This window comes from Magnolia sinica, chromosome 7 (genome assembly GCF_029962835.1).
Source record: "Magnolia sinica isolate HGM2019 chromosome 7, MsV1, whole genome shotgun sequence".
NCBI classification, from domain to species: Eukaryota; Viridiplantae; Streptophyta; class Magnoliopsida; order Magnoliales; family Magnoliaceae; genus Magnolia; species Magnolia sinica.
This window is the reverse complement of record NC_080579.1, coordinates 10,580,695-10,602,375: the sequence shown is the minus strand read 5'-3', so window position 1 is coordinate 10,602,375 and position 21,681 is coordinate 10,580,695. Positions and strand designations below refer to the sequence as shown.

Here is a 21,681-nt window from a genome sequence, read left to right as displayed (position 1 = left end):
AATCTCTTTGATTTCTTCTATCTTTGAAGAACCTGTCAAGACCTCGATCTCTTTCTTCGCTTTTTCGCTTAGGGTTTCTGCTCCCGATTCATAGATTTTACTCATTTTTTTTCTCGTTTTCTTAGCTTCAATCTCTGTAAAAGAGCTGGAATCCTTTTTCACCGCTCCTTTCTAGGGTTCCTGCCTAAGATTTGCTGTTTTGTCCATTGGGTTCCTAGACAATACATTCAAGAAGGTTGGGAGAATGCAGCAAAGATTGAAGCAGCAGCAACAACAACAAGCCCTGATGCAGCAGGCATTGCTACAGAAGTAGCAACTCTACCATCCCGGCGTCTTCGCGGCTGCCACGTCTCAGGTACCATTCCAGTATCAGATTTCCCCCCAAATTTCTTAGTTTTCATGCCTAATGCATGTCTGTGTCATGATTTACTCAAAAATGCATTTTCTAAAAATCTCGTTTTGTACGTTTTGATTCTGATAATAAATTCTATTATTTCTCTTTGATATTTCTTTTGGGAAGAAATTCCCAAATTCGACCTGTAATGGGATTTCCTAAACTCTGTAATGAGACCAATGATCTAGATGGCCTGGGTTGCTATAGATGTATGCCATGTATACAATGGATGTAGACGTAGAATAGTCTCGTCATTCATCATTTGTTGTGAATGTTCAAGGTGTGCACAACATGTGTTTGATGAAATGTCTCAGGGGAAGAGCTGCGAGACTTGGAGAATGCATGACATTGTTGTTGTGGTGGTGCCATGCTCTGTATCCCTTCGTTGTTGTTTTTATTCTCTGCCCAATTGCGACTTGAGGCCATTAGAAGATTATCAATCGTTTCTGCAACTAAAAGCCAACATTATTAATAGAGAAAATGCTACAAATGATGCAATGTTCAATGTTAAAAACTGAGAAAATATGAAAAAAAAACACATGGCATGCAAGCTGACTGTTAGTCATTCAGGTTGAAGAATCTGGCTAGTCCGCTCATTATATAAGGTAGGCCAAAATATAGAGAAGAAATGGCAGTTTGCATTAAATATACACAAGAGTTCTCAACCTGATTAGTGGACCAACCTGCTTTTCTTGGCCAAGGAAACTGCACGTTATGTTTGATCCATCTGATGGATCTGGTACATTTGTCACATGAATATTATGGTTATAAATGAGTGGAATTATGAAATGTCCTTGTCACAAAAAATAAAATAAATTCAAACATCCTTGTCACAAAGATAAATATCATTCTCAGTAATTTCTCTGCTAGTAGAATTCAGGGGAGATTTTAGATTTCGAGGTTTTCTCAGGATATTATTGGGAATATCTTGGTGAAACTAAAAAGATTTAAAAAATGTTTGTCACATGAATACTGTGTTACAAATTCGTGGAATTTCAAATGTCCTTCTCAGCAATTTCTCAGCCAGCCAGTCCCCAGACCAGGTAAAAGGAGGGTTGGTGTCATGTAGGTAGCTGGCCTGAAGTTCTGTCAAGCAATCATGAGAATTCCTGTTTCAAATCTTGATAGAAGAAACACTATTTGAGTTATGGAACGTCTTTGTTTGCTTATTATTATTATTTTTTTAATTTTATTTTGATGCAATCTTTTCATGTATGACAAACATAATTATTGGTCTTTCATCATGGACTAGATGGGGACAAAAGTCCAAAGTGACCATGTTCTCATACAACTAGAATGCTAAGGTTAATAACATAAAATTCCAAGTTTCTGCACGCTTAATTGACTTTCTAGTTTAACAATCTTATTATATCTCTTTCTTCAAGTCATTTTGAGTCGCAAAAGTCCAAAGTGACCATGTTCTCATACAACTAGAATGCTAAGGTTAATAACATAAAATTCCAAGTTTCTGCACACTCAATTGACTTTCTAGTTTAACAATCTTATTATATCTCTTTCTTCAAGTCATTTTGAGTCCTTGATCGAATTTATTGAGTTTTGAAAGCTTTTGCATGATCTTATTTTCTCAACTTTCAAAGACAAGATCAAGTTTTTGAGTACTTGATTTCTCGTGTGCTCTTATGAACTTCTCTTTCCTTTTCTTGTAACTAAAATCCCCCCTTTAGCATTTCTTAAGACGAGTTGAATCTCCTCAGCTTTCTTGGGCACTAAACACTGTTGTTTTTAGATGTAACTTCTCACTAAAGATTCACAGTCTTCTTGAAAAATAATGTAAAACCAACCCCAAATAAAGGGCCCAAAATGAAACACCCACATTTGTTTGAAAAGTTATGTTTGCTGATAATATGAAAAATTTCGGGGTTTTTTCTTCATTCTAGGGGAGATTTATTCATATGTATTTTCTAATTTGCCAAAAGTTAAAACATTTTAAGTTAGTGGAAAGATTTTGATGAGGACATCAGAGCACCATTCATTAGGCTTTGGTTGGAGTAGGGAGGCAAACTGCCTTAGTGGGAATTTAAATGCTGCCAACTCTCTCTCTCTCTCTCTCTCTCTCTCTCTCTCTCAGACGAAGCTCTGAGTTCTAACATGGACTAGTTGGTATTTACTTTGTTCTGCTTATTCTAATATTCTGGAGAATAATTGGCATTTTTCTAATGCTATCTATCTCTGAATCAGGTCAAAGCATCCAAAATCTGTGTTGATTATGGATGAGGTTGATGGTATGTCTGCTAGTATTAAGATTTCCAAAATTCCTATCATTTGTATCTGTAATGACTGCTACAGTCAGAAGCTAAAAAGTCTTGTTAACTACTGTTTGCTTCTCAACTTCAGGAAACCTACGAAACAACAGGTTTTTTGTTTCCTTGATGTTGATGTAGAATAGCCTGTGAAGACTTTTCTAACCTCACTTTCATCTTTTTCTACCTTTTTAGGCTTGGTGTCACCAAAGCAGTAGAAGAAGAAGCAGAAGCAGCAGGTATGTATGTACATGCTTTTCCCTTGTCATTCTTGGCTCAAATACCTTCAGGCAATCTTAGTTGTCTGGAAAACATTACAAATGCCACATATTTTGTGTATAGACCTAGTACTGATTCGATAAATACCCCCATAAGTTGTGCTTTTAGCCATATAATAATTCTAAACTAACAGTCCCCAAAAGAAAAATGGTCAATGGCCCACATTTGGTTAGAGGAGTAGAATAAATTTAGGCTAGGATTACCTTAAAAAATAAAAATATTTTTGTCAACATCAAATATTGCATTGCTCAAAGTAATGATTCACCTGGATTGGAATTGCTTAAAGTTACGCATGCACATGTTCCTTTTGTGAGACTATTTTGTTGGTCTGCTCTTTCCAAATGAGCATTAGGGAAAAGAAAGACTATTTTGTTGGTTTGTTCTTTCCAAATTAGCATAAGGGAAAGGAAAGGTATCTTCTTCTTCTTTTTTTGGGTGGACACAAGGTCCCCAGATTTACAGATGGGGTTTAGAATCAATGTTCGGCATATTCAGTGAATCACTAATGCTTGAATTTGTATTAACAGCCCAGTTTCTGTTTTTGCACCACTATTACAAATCATCTTGACTCATTGGTATCTCAAATATTTAAACTGACTTTTTTTAATAAATAGTTTCTACCCATGTTATGTGGGTCCTTCAAAAGTGGAGTATCTGAGTTGGATACTCAAACAACAGGATAAGGGATAAGAGACCTGCCTTCACAAGACTTGAAATCCAGATCCATTCTGTTTTTAAACTGTTGAGCTATCAGTTATTTAGAATTTTAAATGAATATTACCAATTGGGTTGCAAGTCCAGCTTGCTTGATATTGTTGGGGCATCATTTGAACTTGGCTATCTTTTTTGAACAGTAACACAAGAAATTTTTATTAGAACCATTGAAAAGAGGGAAAAATGAGAATAAGCAATGTGGGATGAAGAGAGATCATTGCATTCACCCCTAAAGATGGCATTAAGGAAGAAAAAGACCCAACAACCCAATAATTCCTCCTTTTTACTTCTAAACTGTAGGCAAACCCATTGCCCAAGACGGATCCAACTGTTGAGCTTATGAAAGATCTCTTCCACAGATTCCAAGCAATTGCTGAAGTACCTGTTGTTTCTTCCTTTCTAGATTGACCACACCACTGCTAGAAAGGAAAGACACCATATAAATGTTTTCCTTTTGCCTTTCTTTCATCTGTTCTAGGCAAGGTAGAAAGCATCAATCAAACATGGTGCAATCCATAACATGATTATCTTATGAGTTCTGACCAATCCCTTGCTGTATCTGTCATGAAAATTTGGATTTAGGGGATCTGGCGTACCCGATCCTTGCTATATCCATACTCAGGTACTGTATTTTTATACAAATATTTCTCCAAGAAGATAGTCATGCATGTGATTTAGCAGTGGTAAGAACTTTTCTTTGGCTTACTTCACCAATTTGCTACTGAGCCATTGACTTGCCTATGGATGTGTTGGTAACTTTGAAATCTTTTGCCAAAGAAGAAGAAAAAGAAGGAGACAAGTTTTATTCTTTTGCCAGAGAAGAAGAAGGTGACAAGTTTTATTCTTTTGCCAGAGAAGAAGGTGACAAGTTTTATTATTTATAGGTATGGTTAGGGTGTGTTTGGATGATGCTTGTAAATGGGGTTAACTATAAATGATTTACAGGTAAATGGTTTATAGTCTGTGTTTGGATGCTGAAAATTGCCTGTAAATGCTTTTCTATGGCTTGCAGGTTTTGACCCTTCCACTTTCATGCCTGATTAAAGTTTTCCTCTGCCCTTTGATTTTACAGATGCGGATTGGCTTGTTACCCGAGGTAGATGGTGGAAAAGCTATTTTATTTGATTGCATGTGCTGTACTAATGTTCTGCATTTTTGGAGTCATATCATTTCCAGCAGGCTTATGTTTTTTAATGCTGTAAATTTTAGGTTGTATCGTGGTGATCCAGTGCTAAATCCTCTTACACCTTGGGATAGACCTCCATTGAAAAACATTTTCTGTATATATGGGATAGATATGAAGACTGAGGTAATGTGCTATTTTATTTGAATAATAATTATTTCTAAATTCTTCTTTTTAAAAAAATTGTAATTTGTTATGGCTGAGCCAATGGTGGCGTTGCATCTGTCTACCCTGACATTTCTGAGTTAATTTTTGGATTCTCATTGGGATGAGCAAAGTTTGTGAGTGTTTAACTCCTGATACTGTAAATAATAAGTATCATGGATGTGAAGACTGGTGGAGGCAAGTTTTTTCAGCACAAGGCTTATTGTGAAAAACATAACTTGGATCAGAAAAAGAAGGTCATATCAATTGCTTTTGAAAAATGAATATCTTATGATGCATTGTCTTTCATAGGATAAAAGTCTTATGTTACAATGCATAAGTTTATTTACCCTGCCTCATCTTGGTTTTTATCAATTTCTACAGGCTGAGAATCTGCAACATGGACCTGATTAGGTCCGCCGCATTAAGAAAATCCGGGTCAGTGAGAATGTACTATAATCCACATCTTGTCTATTTTCTCATTCATTATTGGATCCTCCTTTTGGGTTTCCTTTCCAGCACTTCCAACTCTCAATTCTACTCTCTTTCCTTTCCCTACACATCCATCTGCATTTCATTTCTTGTTTGAGAGTTTCATTTCATGTGTTGCAGCCAGCAGGCTAGAGCTACCTATTGAGGTTGCAGGGCCTGCTACGCACAATTCGAATAGAGAATGCTGGTGGAGGCAATGATGACATTGGTTGGAAGCAGCAGAAGATGGACGGGTAGTATTATCTCAGGGTCCGCCAAGCACGACAGCACCGGTGATGACGGGCGCAACCATGACTTTATATTATTTGTGGAACCTAGTGTTGTGTAACAGTTTGATTGAATTAAACTTTAAACAGACTGTTGTTAATTGTTTTGTTGGTATTATGGCTTTCATGATTGATTGTTTCGTGAGTGGATTGAATGAATTAATTAGTAGTTTAAATAAATATTTAAAAAAAAAAACATTTTTAGCCTCAATTTGTAACTGAGGCTTCAATTTAGCCACGGTTATTAATAACCAAGGTTGAAATTCCTGTGGCTAAAGGCTTTAACCTCGGCTGTTGAGAACTGAGGTTAAAAATAGATTTAGCTTCGGTTAAAGGCAATTGAGGCTAAAATTCGGATTTAGTCTCAGTTGAAAACAATGGAGGCTAAAATTTTGATTTAGCCTCATTTTGAGAAAATTGAAGCTAAAAAGGTTTTTAGCCTCACTTGAAGAACCGAGGCTATAAAAGTCATTTTAGCCTCAGTTGCTAAAACTGAGGCTAAAGCCTTTAGCCATAGGGGTTTCAACCTCGGTTTGGATAACTGGGGCACCTGAAGCTAAAGGCTTTAGCCTCAGTTTTAAACCTTTTTAGCCACAATTTTGAACAGAGGCTAAAACCCCCTTTTCCTGTAGTGGGAGCAAATGGAATATGCACATAGCCCACATCATAAAGCGAGCATTTTTTAGCTACCTTATAAAAAGGAAACGAGTGGAAGATGCATAGGAGACAGTGTTTTATCCATGCCATCCATTGGTCTTAAAAAATCATTTGAAGGCATGAGATTAAAAATGAGGCAAATCCAAAGCTTAAGTGGACCACGCCACAAAAAAGAATAGGGATTGAATGCCTATTGTCGGAAACTTCTTGGGGGGCAACAAGAGTTTCTAATCAAACTGATATTTGTGTTTTCCTTTTATCCCAGTATAGGTGGTTTCATATGAATATGATAGCAAATGAACATCAAGGTGGGCCTTACGAAATTTTCAAAGATGGTTTTCATCCTTCCCACTATTTCCTATGGCATGGTATACTTGTCATACCCCATAAATCGGATACAGAGTGTGCACCTTCGGACCCGAGTTATGGTCCATAACTTGTACACTGAGTGTACTTAAAACAATGAATTACTTCATCTAACTAGAGGCCAATAATTTTTTTGTATTCTAAGTTTCCATACCATCCATTATTTACATACGTCAACCAATAAATAAACATTCAGCTCACGTGTATGTGTTTAGATGAATGGATTAAATTGCTTGCATCCGGCTGTATTAGGATGGATTTGAATGGATCATTTGATCCTAAGGACTAAAAGATATCAAAGCCCTATTATTCAGATTAACCTGATCAGTGGATGGGCCACATTAATCAGATCTAATTATAAACACGAATTTGCATATTAAATCATATTGTGGACCATTAGTTGTGTTAGATTCAATCCAAGCTGTCTAGATGAGTGAGTGATCTGATCTATGGTGATACCCAAAATTTAATATGGATCTGATAATCTAGTGGCCTACAAAGATAGATAGAAGAAAGTATACATAACATGCTTTGATCTAAAAGTTGAGATTATAGATGGTCTAAATCTAAATGATCTACTGACCCATCCCTAATGAGACATTTTAGGAGTCAATGGATGGTTCAGATCTATCCCATATGATCAAAGAATCATTAATTAAAACAAGATAAATAAATAAAAAATTCAAAAAGTTAAAAGATTCGGATTGTCAAACTATGTTTAGCGGCGTTAGATTGATCGAAGCGGTCCAGAATGTCTAAAAAAAAAGAGTCCAAATTTTGAAATGAGAAAGACTGATCGACAAGGTAGTTCGATCGATTGAAAGTACAATGAACAAACAGTTTTGATCGATCGGAGAGGACAAAAAGTATTTAGAGAGTTGTGTTGGAAATTTGAATTAATTTCAATCGATCAAAGTGAATTTCGATTGAACCTCAATCGACCTTGGTCGATCGACATCATGCTAGAATGTTCTGTTTGATTGGAAGTTCGATGATTTATCTATGTGATATAAATTAGTAATAACCCTTGATTTTTTATTTTTTTTAAAAAATGCTAGTATGGCTAGAACACCATAGTTAATTTGAGTGGGCCCCACATTAAAAAGGAATTATTCTAAAATTTTGTGGAGGATAAAATCAAGATCAATGATTTGATTTCGATATGAATTTCATATTTGAGAAAATTGATTAATCATAGGTGGGTTGATTACACAAACATACACCAACAGAAATATAATTTGAAATACAATTTTTTAGGTGATTTCAAACTTATTGAACTAAAGGTAACATTGCTCCCGTTGGAAATATCTAGTACTATTTGGGAGCTATTCAGAATCTCATTGCTCCCTTGAACATCTGATTCTCGCCCACCTTACGTCAAGGCAACACGGTGGCGAATGGCCTTGCTAAGATAGCCAGTGATGGCTGCCCCAACAAATTCTTTTGAGAGAAAGCTCCTCCCACCGAGGATCGAAGGATCACTCGTCCTGGATAGGGCATGCCTTGGTAGCTTCAGAAGATCCAAACTCAAAAAGGGTATTGGCTGATCTTCCCTTCAGTCGCGAGTTCTAGCCCCAGCTCTACTTCCCCAGTCTAGATACCTCTACGTCCGTCTGGGCTTGCCCACTTCTGCAGTATCTGCTGGGTTGATTGAGGCAGCTTGGCTGCTTTAGGCCCTCCGCTCAACCATCGACAGCTCCCTCGCATAGTTTTTCCCTTTTTCTCTTTCTTGTGTATGCCTATATGATTGGTGTGGTCTGTTATGTAATTGTATCGGGCCCGCCCGAATCCAGAGTATTTTTCTCCTTTGCAATATACATCTAGGTGGAATTTCCCACCTGTTTTCCTTTATAAAAAAAAAAACTTAAGGTAACATTACAAAATCCACATCACCAGATTTCAAGTGAGTCATCCTAACATGTTTCCTCTCTGTTGTGATTCAAATAGTTGTATGATTGCTTTATTTACTGTATTCTTTAGTATGGATTGCTTTATTGAATTTGTCCAAGTTGAAATGATATTGTTGAGTTGTGATTATATACGTGATTACTTTTAATACGATGCATTGATCATTCTCATCTCATTCATTCACGTCATGCATAACATTTATATGTTGATTTCCAGGGGTACGCTTTGGAAGACCTGTAGGTACTTACAATATCGGGTCTTAGGGAACCATCCCTAGATGGCCACAGGATGTGAAGGCCTATCAAGATGGTAGAAGCCTATCCCGGAAGGGGAGATGTGGGTTGATAGAATCCAACTCAAGTAAATAGATGGATCAACTCACTTGATACATTTACACATTCATGCATCTCATAACATTGATGCATTCCTATTTTAATTATGATGTGTATGAACCATGATGGGCTCACTCACTCGCACTACAAGAAAAGGGGGCTTTAGCCTCAGTTCAAAACCGTGGCTAAAAAGGTTAAAAACATATGCTAAAACCTTTAGCCTCAGTTTTGCCTCAGTTATCCAAACCGAGGTTGAAACCCCCGTGGCTAAAGGCTTTAGCCTCAGTTTTAGCAACCAAGGCTAAAATGACTTTTATAGCCTCGGTTCTTCAAGTGAAGCTAAAAGAATCTTTTTAGCTTCAGTTTTCTCGAATGAGACTAAATTAAAATTTTAGCCTCAATTGTTTCCAACTGAGACTAAATCCAAATTTTAGCCTCAGTTACCTCTAATTGAAGCTAAATCTATTTTTAACCTCGGTTCTCAACAACAGAGGCTAAAGCCTTTAGCCACAGGAGTTGTAGTCTCAGTTTAGGTAACTGAGGCAAAACTGATACTACAGATAGATTTAGCCTTTGTTGGCATCAACTGAGGCTAAATCTAGTTTCTATTAACAAAACTAACAGTATTATAATCAACCAATGATTGAACTTGTGCATGTTTTACCCATTAAACATCCATCAAGACAAAAATCAGCACAGTACCAACAAAACAATTAATGGTCTATTTAAAGTTTTCAAAACAAAACAAATTGTCATTGCTGCTACTGCTGTACATTCAGGATTTCTGTCATTGCTGCTGCTGCCACTGCTGGCTTCATTGGGAGAATTTTTCCTTGGTTGTGTTTTTTTGGGAATTACCCCACAAGGCACTGAGACTGGGACTTCTTCTTCTTCTTTTTCCAGAGATCTTGTTTCCTTCTTCTTTTTCCACAGGAAGACAAGCTTTTACTATTCGTGGCAGCTTGATTATGAATCCCGTTTGTTTGTCAAAGCAGACAGTGGATTGAATGTTCTAGCATGAGTCAGAGTAGGCTGTAAAGAAAGGCAATTAAGACCACTCAATGAGAATAGAACCAAACATTGAAGTGCGGTTAATGTTTCTGTTTGAATTTTAATAGATCTTTTTATAAACTAAAGTCATGTTTGCACGCGTTGTTCAAATGAATTGCAATTAGAGGTTGGCTTACATAAATTAAGAATAGATGTCATGCCCCAAACTTGGAAACCGGGCTCACAAAATTTCCGATTGCCGAATCCGGCGCCGACAGCCTCCGTAGAACCCCATTCTCGGCTTTCAGCGCCCATTCGCCAAGTTCCGATCCTGGGATGCTACGAGGAGGATTTTCAACATTAGTTTGATTCGTAATAAGCATAACCAAAGGTATAACCCACAAACAACAACAAAAAACTCCATCACATTTCCACTATGATCAAAAACTTTACAAGTATAATGAGCATAAAGGGAAATACAATGATAATAAACAAAAAGCTCCAAGATGATCTACAAAACGTTCCTGCCTCAGTGCTGCTGTGCTCCAACGTCACCTGCACGCAACGGTCGTGCATAAGCTTATAGAAAGCTTAGAGGGTGGTGAAAGTGTGTGCTCAAGGTGGTAATGCAGTTATGCAGTATCAGAGTAATGCGGAACATGCTGATGAAAGCCAAGAATACCATTAGCCGTACCAAGGTCATGCGGTGCAAAGCATGAATGATGTCGGCCATACCAAAGCCATGCAATGCGAAATGTAACTCAAGCATACAAATCTGCATCTAAGTCCATATATCAATACAGCTCAAATCTGGAATATCACTGGGGTCTAGTACACTCCAAGCCAGATTGTCGCCCCATCGCGGGCAATAAGGTGAGTGGAAAAGACCTCACTATCCGCCTGCCAATATCGGGCTCGGCTCATTAATAGCGGACCCATTCCTCGAGCTGGTCAGACTTAGCCTAACATTGCCCCCTCCTCTCGGGCGGGTAAGGCCGCACTCGCTTCCAACTGACCACGACATAGTGGAAAGCGCAACCGTCTGGTAATCGGCACTCGGCGCTCATGCACCCACTCGGTCTAGACATTGGAGCAACCTCTTGGTACCATAAGGTTTAGGAACTTTCACCCAGGGATATCTATAGCACCCCATGTAGAACAAGATTTTCGGTATTCAATCCTGTCAACCACAATACGCTTGTGGAGGCTACGGCCCTGATGTTGCTAGGGCGTACAATACCATATCACACAATGCGAATGCATGAATCACGCTATCCAGTCATGCAACAATCCTGCACGTATCGTGCGCTCATGCAGGGCAGCGCCGCCTATCCGGGAGCCCATGAACAATATGCCCGAGGGCATATGCTATGATCAGTCACTCCTCATATCAAGCATATATATGATGCGTATGATCGTGAATCATGGAACTATGCTAAGCAGGTTATATGGTAATGGATGCAGTTCATAACAAAGATGGGCTTAGACGGCCTACACATTACATGTACGGGCCTATAATGAGCCCTAGGGAGAGTCATAATGTGGACATTTAATCAACACTATACTTGCAACGTGGACGTCAAACAAACATTACTCCCAAGGCATAGCCCGTCGTAAACATCATTGCATAAACCATGTTGGAATCACACATTGCAATGGGCCTTAGGTATATCCCATTGGGCCTTCAATATATCAAATGGGCCGTATCACATGGGCCTTACATTCATCAAATGGGCCGCATTAATGAGCCTCACCAACGGGCCTTATGTACATTGCAATGGGCCATAGCCCATGGGCCTTAAAATACATCACAATGGGCCTAATCACATGGGCCTTATGTGTATCAAATGGGCCACACCAATTGGACCCCATATGTACATTAAATGGGCCTCAACCCATAGGCCCCAATACATCTTAATGGGCCTTAACCCATGGGCCCCTAACACATCAAGGGCCTCGACCCATGGGCCTTACATATATATCAAAGTGGGCCTCAACCATGGGCCACAAGTAAACTGAGATGGGCCTCCCACCACCAGTATATTATGTATAGTATAATATATAATTTATATATAGTGCATACAATATTATATATAATATAATATTATATATATATATATATATATATATATATATATATATACACACACACACACACACACACACACACACACATACACACCCACACACGCACGCACATGAACACACCCATCGTCCCCTGGGCGGTGGGGATAGAAACACAAATATCACAGTGGGCTCCACCGTCCGCCTGGATGGTGGAAGCAAAACACATATATCACCGTGGGCTCCATGTGGGGCCCACCATAATGTTTACATACCATCCAATCCGTTGACAAGGTCCTACGGACCCAAATGAATAGGGAGAACAAATCTCAGCTGGATCCAAAACTTCTATGGCCCAGAAAAAGGGTTCCAAGGGCAGACGTTTAATTCCACTGTTTCATGCGGTGTGGGCCACCTGAGCTCTAGATTAGGCTGATTTTTGGAGTGGGCCCACTTCAGGGAGTAGCCCACCCAATGAACGGGTTAGATGACAGATATGCATCATGGTGGGGCCCACAGCTGGGGCCGTGGGTTGCTGCCGTCCGCCCGTCTGCCCGTGCGTGCGTAGGCAACGCCTGCTGCCATTCTGACAACAGCAGAAGCTACTGCTTAAAATACATGTCTATATATATTGTTTTAAAATCGCATTTTCTTGTGGTTTTTCGGGTGTGCGGCCCGCATCATGTAAATCCACCCCAGCCATTGGTCTTTACTGCTCAAGATAGACCCAACGAGTCCAATATTCAATATATTTTTGGCACATCAAAACTTCAGGGTAGATTTTAATGGTAGACACACTGTTTGCTATGCTATGGTCCGACAGCACCTCGGATTGACTCCATTTTTCGGCTCAATGCCTAAAATGGTCTGAGAAAAAGGTTGGACGACGTGGATTGTACACATGCATCAAGGTGGGGCCTACATGAGTGGGCCACCCATAAGCTTGGAAACAAGCTGATATTTGTGTTTTCCAAACCACGTCCAGCGTCCAGGGATGCTAGACGGTCTGGCCTTGCACATACATTTGAAGTGGGCCCTGCTTAGGTGGGCGACCACATGGAGGATGGTGTGGATACAACACACACAAAGTGGGTCCCACTTGTAGATGGTTTGGATAGAATACATGCCTCATGGTGGGGTCCATTCAAGTGGGCCACACAACCATATCATGATCTCATAAAAGAAAATGAAATAGAGAGGGAAAGAGAGATAGAGAGTGGGACACGCGTGATGGATGGACCCCGGCACTATGGGCCCTCCCTTCAATGATCTACAACATAAATCAAGTGGGTCCCATTACATGTGGGCCTATTAAATTGAAATTCAACGGTGGAGATCCTTTCTCTGCTAATATAGACGGTCTAAATGACCCTAAATATGTAAGGAAAATAAACATCATGATGGGGGTCCATGGAGAATGGCTCCATCATGGAATGATCATGATGATCCAAGTGGGCCATCGGCCACATCTTAGGGTCCAAAGTGAGATCCAAACCATTGATCGATTGGCCTCACTTGGCCCACCATAAACACATGAAAATCTAGCCTATGACACACCCACCGCTTGATCTTCTTGCTCCCTTGGCTTCCTTAGCTTCTCTTTGATGTAGGAAAATGAGAAATGGATGGCTAGGATGAGAGATCTAGGGATGGAAAGGTGGGCCACACTTGTTGCTTGGAAGAGTTGGAGAGGCTCATATATATGGATTTTCTCTTGCTTGGGAGAGTTTGAAAATGAGAGAGAGACTTGTAAAGGGAGAGAGAGGGATGGTGATGGATGTGTTGATATGGTGAGTGATGGGTGTAAGAGCTCTTTTTTGACTTTTGTAGCAAATGTGTAAGAAAAGTATGGGCTTTGTAAGAACTTTTTGACTTTTGTGGTTACTTGGGGTGGGTGAGAGGTGATGTGTACTTGACATGTACTTAACATGATGGGATTGATGAGTTGATTGATTGATGTGACAAGTTGTAGAGATTCTCTCGGGTTTTGTAACGCGTGGCGTTTTCCTCGCACTGAACGCTGGCCCATATCTCCCGACCAGGGTATCGCCTCGGCGCACGAGTCGCGGCATCGGAACCGCGGCGACGGCGCGGTCGCTATGGTACAAGTCTTGGGTTGAGTCGACTCGGGTTGACGGCATGAGAATCAGGGTCGCGCGCAAATACAGGTTAAGAGTCGAAGGTTGCCAGAATTCGACTGGGAAGACCGCGGAAGTCTATGCAACGCTACGGTCTAGGATACGGGGCTTACAATAGAAAAGGCGGTTAACCCAAAAAATAAGTGGCAGATGTAACATAGGGGAAGCAATCTCAACGGCTGGATCACCCATATCAACAATTGCTTCGTCATTATCAATGTCAGCCGCTGCATCACCAGGCTCACCCAAGCTATCGCCGAGTTCCATGTCCATCACGCTTGCCACATCAACACAGTCTTGTGGTTGGGCCCCATCTGGCACTAGCTCTCCTTCTTCCCTCTCACTTTCGACTTCTCCAGTGGACTGTTGTGGATCATCATTCGCTTCACTAACTTGAAGACGCCCATCAAATATTTCAGTTGTTTCTCTTGGCTTCTCTGAGAGCTCTTCTACAGTTACATCGGATGCGTTCTATAGTACAGGTTCATTTGGCTACTCTGCCAGCTCCTTCACAATATCCATCTCTTCATCCTTGGCAGCATCAACAGCCTCATCATTTGAACCATGAACTAGGTCATCCACGGCATCACACATTTCCTCTACAACTGGAGGCAATTCAAGATTTTCAGGAGGGTGGGTGGGTTCTTCATTACCATCTTGAGGGGAACATGAACCTTTCGGCTTCTTCATCGGAGGTGCCACATCAGAGCAGGCTTCTTGTGTGTTTGGACAGGCTCTATAACCACTTTTTTTTTTTTTTTTTCGTCAACTGGACCAAGTTTATAATCATTCACTTTTTGGGTTGAGCTCCTTTCTGATTTGCTTGGCTGTTTTGTAATGACTATCATTTCAGGATTATTTGAAATTTAACCATTTGTGCTATCAATATAATAATTAATAACAGCTAGTATGGACTATAGAGCTGCTATTGATTCTAAAAATTCTATGCTTTGAACTACAAGGCCCTGTTTGGTTGCCAGCTAAAATTGATTTCATCTCAATATATTAGAGATCATGGTTTATATAAATTATGAGTTGTGAAGATTATTTTTAATCCTTAAAAATGGCTATAATGCATTGTTACTGTTAGCTAAAATGAGATGAAACTCATTTTTAAGTGGCAACCAAACAGGGCCTAAGTGTTTATTTCTTGCATGGAACTTCAATCTCTTTGCAAGCAAGACTTTGTTTGTTTTCTTTTTCCCAATGGGTAATGTATCTATTAAAAACATCAAAGGAGATGGAATGCAACCATAGCTACAATAAAACTATATAAAAAAGAAACACACCCACCTTAGCTAAGCATAGATTTATATGGCCTAGCATTTTTCATACACATTGACATCATCTTCAAGTCCTGTGTAGCTGGTACACTACACTGTGTAGATAACCTGTCCAAGAAGTCAGGCGGGAACAAATCATCAAGTGGCCTGCATTCAGTGTGTACGTATGAGCAGCAGAATCATGACAGTACCAATCACCCTCAGGTACAGTTACCCCCAGACCAACACAGTAAGTATGAGCAACAGAATCACAGAGGTCATAAAGCAATAGAAGATTCTCATCCTTAGAGCTTTGGCATTCAGTACAAAGGGTTTGTGCATAGGGGTCATAAGGTCCAACTGTTCCATTTCCAAGATGATGGTAAACCTACAAGATAATCCAAAGCAAACAAATATTAGACACAAATAAGCATCAATATAAAGTCATTCGAAGAGATGTGCATGCACATGCTAGATTTTACAGATGTTGATGCTAGGTTGACCAATATAATGCAGACAGAAGGTCTTACAGAAATAGTAATCTCAGACATTTTGCTCAATGTGCACCAGACAATCTGCTCAATGTGCACCAAGAAAGAGGTCAGAAAAATGAAGTGACTTCCTTCTTTTCTTGCAGCTAAAAGCTCCAAGTTTTAAACCATAATCCACATGCCTAAGTGACTTGCCAAACTGCTGATTTTTCAACCAAAGTACAATCAAGCACTAGCATTGGTATAGATGCATTCCAAAATCAAATTGTGGAAAATACTTTTTTTAGAAATAAATGGAACAAGGTACCTTTAAAATAATAATAATAATAATAATAAGGGAACATGGTTACCTCAAACGTTATCCCGTCTAATGCCATTGCATTGCTCAGTTCTTCAACAGTTCTCATATCCACAAAAGCAAACTTCTTCTCGTGATTGATGTACACATTAACCCCAACATTGCCTATAAAAGCAAGTGTCTTCCCACATGGATTAAGTTGTGAAATGGCAACAGTTTTGTGTTTGTTTGATAGCAGGGAAAGATGAGCAGAGATAATTTCTACCAGGAGACCAGAGTCACATGTACTACTAATAGCTAAGAAGCAATTGCACCAAATAAGAAAAATGGCCAACTCACACTACTTGTTTATAAGAAGTGCTCTCCTAAGGATTCCAATTGCAGAACAAGAAATAGTAGCATTTCAGCTTGATCCATGTAGCAGAACTGGCTACTTAAGAAAACAACATGGATTTTCTCCCCTGTTCCCTATTCTTCTATGTTAGGCATTTCATGTCTAGTCCATTTAAATCAAATACAATTGTTACCTTGACCTAATTTTGCAGCTATATTATTGAAGGCCATATTTGAAGTCATCCATATTTGCATTTCAGAATATAATATGAAGTGCATTCCGTTGTTGGATTCTTCATCTATTAAGGATATTGTCATCCATATTTGCATTTCAGAATATAATATGAAGTGCACTTGTTCATAGATCTTCAGCAATTTCGAAGAAATGGTAGCATTCCCCAACATCTATTTAACCAGAATTTAATCATTTTTCACAGTACCATGCTCGAAAAATCATGAAGATACCCGTATTCTAATCTTCCCAAATTTATCATCTAATGAGCTCAACTTCATGGCTTGGAAAAGTGACATGGCCTGGAAAAGTGAAGAAGCAAGCATATTCTAGTATTCACGTTTCCTAAATCTACAGTCAAGAAGAACAACAGCAGAAGGATAGTATGATATCTATACCATTAGGCCTATAGCATAAAACCATGTAATTAAATGTAGAACACAATAGTGCATGTAATCTGTGCACCAACATTTTTGTTTCCTTAACAAAAATAGTAACTTTATTAGAAATGAAAGGCTGTGGTGGACATGATAAATGGTAGCTTATTAATAATAGAACAATTACACAGATATTAAGGCAAATGCATAGAACAGCCAACAAAACGTGATCCCCTCCTAACTCCACCTTTAGCAAGAGTCTGCTACATCGTTAGTTATTGTAAAAGAAGCATAGGTATTTCAATAGTTCTATGGAACATATTTGAGTTAATAGCAATGAAGTAAATGTTATACATAAGAAAAATAGAAAATTCACCACCAAGTACCAGTTTTTAATATCATGCACCAGAGATATTAAAAAACAGAACCTTTGACGTGTAAGCTCTATAAATATGTATAGCTGATTGAAGTTTTCTTTTAACTGCTTATAATCCTCATTAGAGATGTTATAGGAGACTTCAAGAGGAACAAGGAAGTGAGATTTTCGTCTAAAATATGAGATGGCTAATGAAGGAAAATACATACACTGCTTATAATCTCCATTGCAATCCTCCCTCTCTTTTAACTGCTCCTCTGCTTCAGTCTTCATTCACAAAGTTAATGAGTCACGAATCAACAGAAACTCAGAAAATAGCAAAAAAATCATTAAAAGAAAAAAGAAAATGAAAAATCAAGAGCAAGAGTAAGCAAAATTTTCCAAACATTTTTAAAAAATCGACGAAATTTCCACGTGAAATCTCCATTTCTAGGGTTTCGACTAGAAAAAACTCGAAAACATGCGAAAAGAATCAAATCTGCAAACAAGGAAATTGCAAAGGTCTTCTTTATGGGAATTCGACAGAATTCCACAAAAAAATTAAAATAAAAATAAAAATAAATAAATAAATAAAATCTCTGCATTCCTCTCTAAACCAGACAATCTAGGGTTCTCGATCGAGCAAAAACAGAAAAACAGCAAAGAAATTCCAAACAAATCAAGAAAAACGAAATTGATAGCTAGAACATCCGATCTTCGACGAGATTTAACAAGAAAATGTGGGAATAAGAGCAATACCGACCTGCACGTCTGAGAAACGAGAATTTCGAAGCTCCTTTTGCCATCAATCGACGAAATGGTTGGAACTGAAGAAAGAAATGGCGATTTCTGAGCAGAAATTGAGAGATATGAGGGTTTTGGGAGACTTGCTTGGACTCGCTGAGAGACCTTTTGCCCGAAAAGCCTCTGACTGAGAGGAATGGTGGCTTAATTTTGTAGCTGGGCTTTACCGGAAATAACGAAAACGCCACTATAACTTTAGAAGGTCTAAAGTACCCTTGCTACTTTCTCAGAATATCGGCACGTGTCTAGGGCGTTCGCCAGGCCTGGCCGAGCGCGGATTCCCTACATCATCCCTTGTAGTAATAGCCCGTGAAGCAAAGAGCTATGTGGGGCCCACCATGACATGGCATCTGCTTCGTCCATCTGTTATGACAGATTATTTTAGAATGGGACCCAAAATAGTAGGCTGATTCAAAACTCTAATGGGCCATAATGCATGGATCAGTGATAATGGGACCATTTACCCTTGAAATCTTACCGTGGCCCACCGTGATGAGTTAGCCTCAAGAAGGCTTCAATGATAAACGTCTTTAAGAAATAATTTTTTGGCCCACTTCCATAAATGAGTTTCCAAAAATGATGGACGGACTTTTAGCCTCGGTTGCTAACCAACTGAGGCAAAAGGGAAGACTTTTGGCCTCAATTGCTCACCAACCGAGGCAAAAGGGTAGACTTTTGGCCTCAGTTACTCACCAACCGGGGCAAAATGGTAGACATTTGGCCTTAGTTGTTCACCAACTAAGGCAAAGGGGCAGACTTTTAGCCTCGGTTGCTCACGACTGAGGCAAAAGGGCAAACTTTTGGCCTCAAAGGTAGACTTTTGGCCTCAATTGCTCACCAACCAAGGCAAAAGGGCAGACTTTTGGCCTCAGTTTTCAATAACCGAGGTAAAAAGGTAGGCTTTTGGCCTCAGTTTTCAATAGCCGAGGCAAAAGGGCAGACTTTTAACCTCAGTTGCTCACCAACCGAGACAAAAGGGCAGACTTTTGGCCTCAGTTTCTCACCAACCGAGGCAAAAGGGTAGACTTTTAACCTCGATTGCTCACCAACCGAGGCAAAAGCAGACTTTTGGCCTCGTCAACAACTGAGGCAAAAGGGCGGACTTTTGGCCTCAGCTGCTCACCAACCGAGGCAAAATGACAGACTTTTGGCCTCAGTTGCTCACCAACTGAGGCAAAAGGGCAGACTTTTAGCCTCAGTTTCTTACCAATTGAGGCAAAAGGGCAAACTTTTAACCTCAGTTTCTCACCAACCGAGGTAAAAGGGCAGACTTTTGGCCTCAGTTTCTCACCAACCGAGGCAAAAGGGTAGGCTTTTGGCCTCAGTTCTCAACAGCCGAGGCAAAAAGGCAGACTTTTGGCCTCAGTTCTCAACAATCGAGGCAAAAGAGCAGACTTTTGGCCTCAGTTGCTCACCAACCGAGGCAAAATGACAGACTTTTGGCCTCAGTTTCTCACCAACCGAGGCAAAAGGGCAAACTTTTGGCCTTAGTTGCTCACCAACCGAGGCAAAAGGGTAGACTTTTGGCCTTAGTTCTTAACAACCGAGGCAAAAGGGACTTTTAGCCTTAGTTGCTCACCAACCGAGGCAAAAAATGAATTTTTAACCTCAGTTCCTTTACAACCAAGGCTAAAAACCACATTTAGCCTCCTTTTTTAAAACCGAGGCTAAAAAATTGAGGCTAAAGGCCTACTTTCTTGTAGTGTCGGCTTGACCAGCTGATGTTATATTGATGAAAAACTGTACAGATTTGATAAAAGATGAAATAGTTGCTCAATTCCTAGGACATGAGGTTAAACCAGTGATGATCCACACGAGCAGTGACCCTTTTTTTTTTTTCTTTCACAAAACGATTTTTCATTTCACTAAATCATCACCTTTACATTCGGGCATCCCATGATATAAAATAGGGGAGCCAAACATGGAAAAGGAATTAAAAAAAAAAAAAAAAAAAAAAAAAAAACTGCATAAAGATCCAAAAAACTAGCTCAGACTATCTTAACCAAGCCCAACCCAACCTTATCGAGTAGTGACCCTATCTTGAAGAAGACACATTGAATACGTTGAATCACTAACATATTAGGCTTGAATTTATTGTTAAAGTCCCTTGACATACATTAATACACAATCCTTTTGATGGCTTGAGCTTCCAGAGAAATTGGTTGTTTGACGTGGTATTAGAGTGGAATGTGTTCGAATCTCGAGAGCAACAAATATGCCTTGGTGTTATATTCTACCACTTTATGGAGTGAGTATCCCTCGGCATCCTCTTTGTGATTTTCACCTCTAAAAGATATGAAACATATGGGTTGAATGATTTTCAATTTTTTTGATTGGTCAACGTGTGTGAATGGTTAGGATGATTGAATGTGCAATGTCTTGATGAGTGAATGAGCATATGGACTTGAAGTACATTAATTGTGAGCCTACGGGAAAACAGCATGAATACTTGGTTTGATTGTGAGCCTATGGGAAAACAACATGAATACTCGGTTTAAGTAGTGGACTATACTTTTTTCTTTTTCCAATTCTCCTGAAATCCCCAATTCAGCTTAATCTCTTGTACAACAATGATGAAAGCTCATCCTACTTTCAAGAAGTCCAACGTGATGACCTTATATATATATATATATATATATATATATATATATATATATATATATATATATATATATATATAAAACAGAATTTCATTGAAGAACCAGGAAAATACAAAGACAGATTTCGGGCCTCCTCAAGAAAAAAAGGACCTTGGGAGACCTATCATATGCAAAGAAAACAAAACCAGGGGGCCGCCAGACAACACGCCAAGAAGAAACTACCGCCTAGCTAAGAACCTCTGATCGACCCCAGACTCACCTTGTCTAGGAAGAAGAGACCTCGAATCCTGGACGGGAGATCGTAGGAGCGGACATACGAGACCGAGGACTGACTCACGCTACCCTGGCGGGCCAGAGCATCCGCCGGGGCGTTCCCTTCCCTAAAGATGTGGGCGAACTCAATGCGACCTCTGTTTTTCAATAATAAAATCCGCCCCAGCCAATAATTCCACTTCCAGCTCACCTGGCTAAACCCATTTAGCATCTTCACCATCTGCAAGGAATCGGACTCGAGGATGATATGATGGAACCCCAATGCCAAGACTAGGAGTAAACCGTCGTACACCGCAAGAAGCTCGGCATAGGAATAAGAAGCGGTGCCATAGCCCGAAGAGAAAGCGCAAATGAATTGGCCTTTATAGCCCCAAGTAGTGGACTATACTTGGTTTAAGTACATGTTGTGCACGAGTCATAGTTCGTAACTACGGTCTAAGGGTGCACACTCTGTAACCGGAACCTCAC

At 39.6% G+C, this 21,681-nt stretch overlaps 1 protein-coding gene and 1 long non-coding RNA gene across 4 annotated transcripts; one reads left to right on the top strand and one right to left on the bottom strand.

Annotated features, from left to right (window-relative positions):
• Positions 1-4,291: 4,291 nt before the first annotated feature.
• Positions 4,292-5,555, top strand: LOC131251041 (uncharacterized). 3 transcript variants are annotated; one of them, XR_009173567.1, is made up of 4 exons: positions 4,292-4,532; positions 4,661-4,744; positions 4,858-4,957; positions 5,148-5,555. It is a non-coding gene; the product is annotated as an uncharacterized LOC131251041 (long non-coding RNA). The 3 variants fall into 3 exon arrangements; XR_009173565.1 differs by having other exon boundaries at positions 4,293-4,532; positions 5,110-5,555; XR_009173566.1 differs by lacking the exon at positions 5,148-5,555 and having other exon boundaries at positions 4,298-4,532; positions 4,858-5,046.
• A 4,352-nt stretch (positions 5,556-9,907) lies between these two features.
• LOC131250548 (uncharacterized) lies at positions 9,908-21,433 on the bottom strand. Its single transcript, XM_058250837.1, has 7 exons — positions 21,200-21,433; positions 21,091-21,100; positions 18,296-18,483; positions 17,767-17,824; positions 16,292-16,404; positions 15,482-15,838; positions 9,908-10,028 (listed from the first exon to the last, which is right to left on the bottom strand). The coding sequence occupies exons 1-6, from the start codon at positions 21,431-21,433 to the stop codon at positions 15,539-15,541; spliced, it is 903 nt and encodes a 300-aa protein (XP_058106820.1). The 3' UTR covers positions 9,908-10,028; positions 15,482-15,538.
• Positions 21,434-21,681: the final 248 nt, after the last annotated feature.

Bases quoted from the DNA above. Each gene is read 5' to 3' on its own strand.
- LOC131250548 (XM_058250837.1), bottom strand. From the start codon at position 21,433: ATGGTGAAGATGCTAAATGGGTTTAGCCAGGTGAGCTGGAAGTGGAAT. The intron at 16,405-17,766 runs GTATGTATTTTC...TTGCTTTTATAG, and splicing joins CAATGGAGATTATAAGCAGT to GCAATGTTGGGGTTAATGTG. The intron at 15,839-16,291 runs GTAACCATGTTC...ATTATCTTGTAG, and splicing joins TAGACGGGATAACGTTTGAG to GTTTACCATCATCTTGGAAA.